At 49.7% G+C, this 6,769-nt stretch overlaps 1 protein-coding gene across 2 annotated transcripts; it reads right to left on the bottom strand.

Annotated features, from left to right (window-relative positions):
- Positions 1-363: 363 nt before the first annotated feature.
- On the bottom strand, positions 364-2,537 carry VKORC1 (vitamin K epoxide reductase complex subunit 1). 2 transcript variants are annotated; one of them, XM_058711433.1, is made up of 3 exons: positions 2,222-2,464; positions 1,329-1,438; positions 364-827 (listed from the first exon to the last, which is right to left on the bottom strand). In XM_058711433.1, exons 1-3 carry the CDS (start codon positions 2,392-2,394, stop codon positions 619-621), a joined length of 492 nt encoding a protein of 163 aa, XP_058567416.1. In that variant the 5' UTR covers positions 2,395-2,464; the 3' UTR covers positions 364-618. The 2 variants fall into 2 exon arrangements, with proteins under 2 accessions (XP_058567416.1, XP_058567417.1); XM_058711434.1 differs by lacking the exon at positions 1,329-1,438 and having other exon boundaries at positions 722-827; positions 2,222-2,537.
- Positions 2,538-6,769: the final 4,232 nt, after the last annotated feature.

The following is a 6,769-nucleotide window of genomic DNA, read 5'->3' as shown; positions in this document are numbered from 1 at the left end:
GGGCTGCCAGGACTGGCTTGGGGGTGGTAGATAAGGCAGCTGGCGAGGTTAAGGTCAGACCATAGAAGAACTTCCCAGCAAGCATGGACAGAACTTTGCCCTTGCAAGTGTGTGCTTGGCTTTCCCAGGAAAGAAAGTTTGGCTCTCGTTGGGCAGCAAGGATAAGCCACCAGCTTGCTTCCTGGGGGTAGGGGCCGATGGCGCCCCAGGTCTTGCTGACTCCACACGCTGGAGAAGGGACTAACCACCCTTCTCAGGCAGGCCCTCCGCTCTCCCTCTGACTCATCCTTCCACTCCAGAGGAGGCAAGACTGGGGGAGGCTCAACACTAGGGTTCCTCGTAGACAGATGGCTCAGACTTAGCTAATTTATTTAAGAAATTTTATTGCTCAGAACCTTCCCTCCTTGGGCAATGGCAGGAGCTTTGGAAACCAGTCCTTGGGGAGAGAGACAGAGGCACTAGGGTTGAGGAAAGAGTGTGGCACATTTGGTCCATTGTCCTGTGTGGGAGTATGGTGGGGTCAGGTTGCAGACTTTTATAAGGACACAGACAGGGCCCCCTTGGGCAAGGCTCACATGCCAAAGTAGAGCATGAGGTCAGCCTGGCTTGGGTGAAGGCTCAGTGCCCCTTGACCTTGCCCTGGGGTTCCTGGACCTTCCGGAAGCTGAGTACCACCAGGCCCACATTGATGGCATAGGTGGTGATGCAAACGATGCACAAATCATAGAGTACGAAGAATAGGATCCAGGCCAGGTAGACAGAACCGGCAAGAGACACCAGGGAACTCAGCACCAGCAGGATAGATGCCCAGCGGGCCCGGAGGCAACCTGCAAGGCAGACAAGGCTCAGGCATGGGCTTCAGGGACTGGCCACCTCTAGAATACTGCCTTGACTTCATGGTACCACCCAGATATCAGGGGCTGCTGGGGAAGAATCTCCAAACCGAGAGGCTCTGATGATCCTCACCAAGGACTTGGTTCTCCTATCTGTTCATTGATCCATGGAACTCAAATAGTGAATTTTCCTGCTGAGCTCTACATGAAATGAAAGAGAAGCAGCCCTTGGATTCCTCCCAGAGAGTAACTTCTGAGTCTTTTCCATAAAACTGGGGTCCTAGGAAGTCTTTAAGGGCGCTTTTGGCTCTGATAGTAAGTAAACCAAGTGAAACACTTGTTAGTTCCTGCCCACAGGGTGTTCAGTGATGAGTAGCTTGCTGTCAAGTGTCTGGGTCACCATGATTATAAGGAATGGGGATGGACTGGCCAAGGGGGAAGGGGCCGGTTAGGAAAAGGAGGTGGGGCCTGCAGGGAATGGGCGGGGCCACTCACCTAACAACAGCTGTAATGTGTAGAAGATGCAACCGAATATGCTATTGGATTGATTGAGGATGCTGTCCGGGCCAAGCACATGTTCCACCAGTCCGAACCCCCGGCCCCACCTGGTGGAGGGGAGGGCTCAGGTTAGGAGTGCCAACACAGTGCGTCCTGGAGGGGTGATTTCCAAAAAGCCACCCAGGCTGTACTTTCCCTCCCCCCCCCCCCCGCCCCACCCCGCCCAATGCCCTCCTGAGTCCAAGGTTCGAAGGCCTCCAGGCTAGCTCAGGATTCCATGTCACTGCCCCTATCCTATCCTATCCCCAGGCCAGGTCAGGCATGGCCATGGCTCCACCATACACCCCTCTTTTCATCCTAGACCTTCAGTAGTTCTTAAGATGACAAGGTAGGTAGAAGGGTTGACTTGGCTTTATAGTGTTACCGGAGACTGGGAATCCACTGCAGAATCTTACTGCCCTGGACCTCTAAATCTCCAGCTCCCTGGCTACACACTCCCCTCCTCGAGCATAGCCAGGCCCTCAAACATAGCCAGACCTAACCACCTTATCCTGTTACGGCCATCCCCAAGACCTCAAGACCATTATCAGTCCCTATACACTATCCCATTCCTCCTCCTGCCCGGTTACCGTTATTCCTTGGCATTAGGATCTACGTGCTACTCCCTATAATAACCCCAGCGCCCGGCACTATCTGTAGCCCCAGCCCCAGGCCCCAGGCCCCACACTCCTAACTCAGACACAAAGTTTCGCCAGGCAACGCCCCCTCGAGCAGCCCCGCTCCCATGCGTCCGCTCCCAGGGATCCCGATCCCAGGCTCCAGAATCTTTTGGCAACGTGGTCACTAGGACAAGCAGCCCAGTCCCCCAAGCCTCCCACTCCCCCTCGCACCTGGAGGAAAAGACGCGCGAACAGCTGATGGCGGTGCCCACGTCGCAGAGCGCGCGGTAATCCTGGTCCCGGGCGCGCGCCGCCTTCACGTGCAGTGCGTAGAGCGAGAGCACTAACCCCGCGAGGCAGAGCGCGAGCCGCACCCATCCAGGGTTCTTCCAGGTAGCGCCCATGATTTACGGTACCTCCCGAGGCGCCAGCCGGGAGGGAACAAGCCACGGAGCAGGGGCGGGGCAGGATGTGGCCACGCCCTCTCCCGCCCCTCTGACTGGGCGATTGGCCTGCCTGGTCTCGCACTCCCTGATCCACTGGTTGTTCCTAGTACTTGATGGGCGTGCTGGCAAAGTAGGAAAACAGGGAGGAATGCTGGGACTGAAAAACTAGATTAGGGATTAGGGGTAATTACAGAGCACAAGGCCTGTCAGGCATGATGGGAGTAGTAGTCCGAGCGGCCGCAGCGCCTCAAGGGAAATGGAGTCTCCGAGTTAAAAAAAAAAAAAAAATTATATTAATGTGGCTAACAGTATAGCGCTTAGGCTATGCCAGACTCTGTTCGAAGCACTGGAACATCCGGGACCTAGAGACCAGCGGATCAGGGAATCCAGCGAATACTGCGGTCCGATCAAGAACCAGCATTTTCCCTGAAATTATTATTTCAGATACTATTAGCACTATAATCTCCAATCCTCAGTGCTTGCTCAACCATTCCCCCCTCCTCATCAGCCCCTCCTGCCGACCAGTCTCTCTCTTCTTCAAATTCCCAGCGCCATCACCACCGCCACACCCTTGACATTATCCTAACCTCTGTTTTATTGTGGGAAAACCTGAGTCTGGATCAACCCAACAGTCCCTCTTTTACAAGCCTTTGTTCGTTAGGCTAGCTGTGCTCTTTCCATAGCAATAATGGCATCTATTGATGACCATTTCTCCTATACCTCTTCTTCCTTTTCATCTGCATTGAAACTCGGTTCTCTTTCCCCATTTTAGAAACAGTGACAAATCTCCCTTCACAATCAAGTTTTTGGGAAGATTTTACACTTCCAGTCTGTACTTCCTCACTTCTTCCTTGCAGCCCAGCACAACATAAACTAGCTCCTGCTCCCAAACACTCCCTTGACAACTGATGGCTGATGTCACCAGGATGTTAAATCCAATGGATATATCTGTATATATCTATATATGGATATATTTTCTAGTAATCTCTGCACCCAAAGTTGGGGGCTCGAACTTGCACTGCGAGATCAAGAGTCACATGCTCTTCCTACTGAGCCAGCCAGGTGCCCCTCCAATAGATATTTTTGAGTTCTTATCATTCTTGACCTCTCAACAGTATTAGTCACTGTTGAGCACTCCTTCCAGGAACTTTCTCTGGATTCTGTGATATTTCACTTTCCTGATGGCTCTCCTCTCTCTGTGGCAGCTCCTTCTCAGAGGCACTCTTCTTCTTCTAGGCAGCATGGTGGTAGAATAACAGCTCCCAAAGATGCCCATGTTCAAATCCCTGGGACCGGTGGATATGTCAGATTCCACGGCAAACAGGAATTAAGGTTGCGGATGGAATTAGGGTTATTAATCTGCTGGTTTTAATAAACTTTTTAAAAAGTTTATTTATTTTGAGAGATAGAGACAGAAAGTGAGCAGACGAGGGGCAAAGAGAAGGAGACAGAGAGAACTCCAAGCAGCCTCCATGCTTTCAGCTTAGAGCCCAATGTGGGGTTCGATCTCACGAACCGTGAGATCATGACCTGAGCTGAAATCAAGAGTCAGATGCTGAACTGACTGAGCCTTCCAGGTGCCCCTAATCTGGTTTTAAAATATTATCCTATGGGTCCAGTATAATCACAGGGGTCCTTAAAGTGAAAATGGGCTGGGGTGGGGGGCATATGACTGGCTCAGTCAGAAAAGCACGAGACTCTTGATCTCAGGGTTGTGAGTTTGAGCCCCACCTTGAGTGTAGAGATAACAAACAAAATAAACTTTTTTTATAAAAGTGAAAAAGGGCAGGGACACCTGGCTGGCTCAGTCTGTTGAGCATCGGACTTAGGCTCAGGTCATGATCTCACAGTTCATGGGTTCGAGCCCCATGTCGGGCTCTGTGCTGACAGTGAAGAGCCTGGAGCCTGCTTCAAATTCTGTGTCCCCTTCTCTCTCTGCCCCTCCCCTCCCTTGAAAATAAACATTTAACATAAAAAAGTGAAGAAGGGTGTCAGAGGGAGGTGGGACTATGGCAGAAAGGCACAGAGAGATGCAATGTTGCTGGCTTTGAAGATGGAGGAAGGAGGTCATGAAGTAAGGAGTATGAGTGGCAAAGCAGGAAGAGGCAAAGAAATGGATGCTGCCTAGAGTGTCCAGAAAGGAACTGCTGACATCTTAATTTTAGCCCAGTGAGACCCATGTTGGACTTCTGAACTGCAGGACTATAAGACAAGAAATTCATGTTGTTTTAAGCCACTAAATTTGTGGTAATTTGTTACAGCAGTGATAGGAAACCAACACAGAGGGCTAGGACTTAGGCCTCTCTTTCTATTATCCTGTGGGGTCAGGTCGGCCCTGTTCAGTGTGGGAAGAGACTGCTGAGTGGTATGAGTACCAGAAGGTGGGAATCATTGAGGACACACTGCTGTTCAACAAATCACCACACAAAAAAGAATGGCTTAAAATGATAACAGTCATTTTATTTCCTCTTACATATTTTATAGGTTAGGAATTTGGAAAGAGAATTTTGGCTGAGGAGTCTGGCTCCCATATTTGCAGTCAGATGATGGTTAATGCTGGAACAATGAGAGATTGAAGTAGCTGAGGGAGAACCTAACAGTTCTTTCTCTCTTTTTAAAAATTTTTTTGATGTTTATTTATTTTTGAGAGAGAGAAAGAAAGACAGACAGAATGGGAGTGGGGGAGGGCAGGCTCCAGGCTCTGAGCTGTCCACACAGAGCCCAATGCGGGACTCAAACCCACAAACCATGAGATCATGATCTGAGCTGAAGTCAGATGCTTAAATGACTGAGTCACCCAGTCTCTCTCTCTCTCTCTCTCTCTCTCTCTCTCTCTCTCTCTCTCTCTCTCTCTCTCTCTTCTCTCTCTCTCTCTCTCTCTTTGTAGTCTCAAGATCCATGTAGTCTCTCTATAAGGACTAGTTTGGGCTTCCTCCCAGCATAGCAGCCCCCAGGCTACAATAGTCAGCTTTCAAAATTGCTCTGAATGATTTCCATTTTCTAGTATTCACACCATTGTATAGTCTCTTCCCATGCTAGGCAGGGTTGACCTGAGCCTGTAGGATAATACAGAAATTATAGTGTGTCACTTTCACAGCTAAGTCATAAAGATATGGCAGCTTCCACCTTGCTTCCTCTTAGATCACTGGCTCTGGGTGAAGCCAGTTGGCATGTTATGAGGACACTTAAGCAGCCCAAGGAAACAATCCACCTAGTAAAGAACTAAAGCCTTTTGCCAACAACCAGCATTAACTTGCCAAGCATGTGAGACAGCCACCCTGAAATTGGATTCTCCAGCACCAGTCAAGCCTTCAGATGGCTGTACTTTCAACCAACGTATTGATTGCAACTTCATGAGAGACCATGAGCCAGAACCATGCAGCTTAGCTGCTTCCAGGTTCCTGCCCCAAAGAAACTGTGTGACAAAATAAATGTTTGTTACTTTGAGCTGCTATGTTGTGGTAATAATTTGTTACACAGTGATAGTTGATTAATATAGGGCAGTCAGACTGCTTACATGGGAGCTCAGGATTCTAGTACAAGTGCTCCAGGGAGCCAAGTGGAAGCTGCATCATTTTTTATGATTTAGCTTTTATTTAAAACTTTTTTAAGGTTTATTCATTTTTCAGAGACAGACAGAGCATGAGTGGGGGAGGGGAAAAGAGAGGGAGACACAGAATGTGAAGTAGGCTCAGGCTCTGAGCTGTCAGCACAGAGCCTGACATGGGGCTGGAACTCACGGACGGCGAGATCATGACCTGAGCTGAAGTTGGAAGCTTAACCGACTGAGCCACCCAGGTGCATTTAAAGTTACATAGTATCCCTTTCACTATACAGAAGCCTCCTCAGTTCCAAAGGGAGGAACATGTAACTCTCTCTCTCTCTCTCTCTCTCTCGAGAGAGAGAGAGAGAGAGAGAGAGAATCCCAAGCAGGCTCCACGCTCAGCACAGAGCCCAACATGGGGCTTGATCCCACAACCCTGGGATCACTACCTGAACCAGAATCAAGAGTCGGACGCTCAACTGACTGAGTCACCCAGGCACCCCAGAACTCCATCTCTTGATCTGAGAAGTGTCAAAGTCGTATTCTAAGAAGTTCATGTGGGGCGGGCCATTTTCAGAAATACAAACTGCTACACGGGGCAACATTATTTTCTCCCCTGTCTTCTCTTACTTCCTGCAGGTCACAACTTCCAACCTCTGACCAGATCTGTCTCCTGGGCTCCAAACCCCAGAGAAACACCTCTTAGATGTCACCACCATCTGGATGCCTCATAGGCCAATGAGATGCAATGCAATGCACCCAAAAGTGAACCCCTTACATTTCCCCAAA

Source organism: Neofelis nebulosa, chromosome 18, assembly GCF_028018385.1.
Source record: "Neofelis nebulosa isolate mNeoNeb1 chromosome 18, mNeoNeb1.pri, whole genome shotgun sequence".
NCBI classification, from domain to species: domain Eukaryota; kingdom Metazoa; phylum Chordata; class Mammalia; order Carnivora; family Felidae; genus Neofelis; species Neofelis nebulosa.
This window is presented reverse-complemented; position numbering and strand designations above follow the sequence as displayed.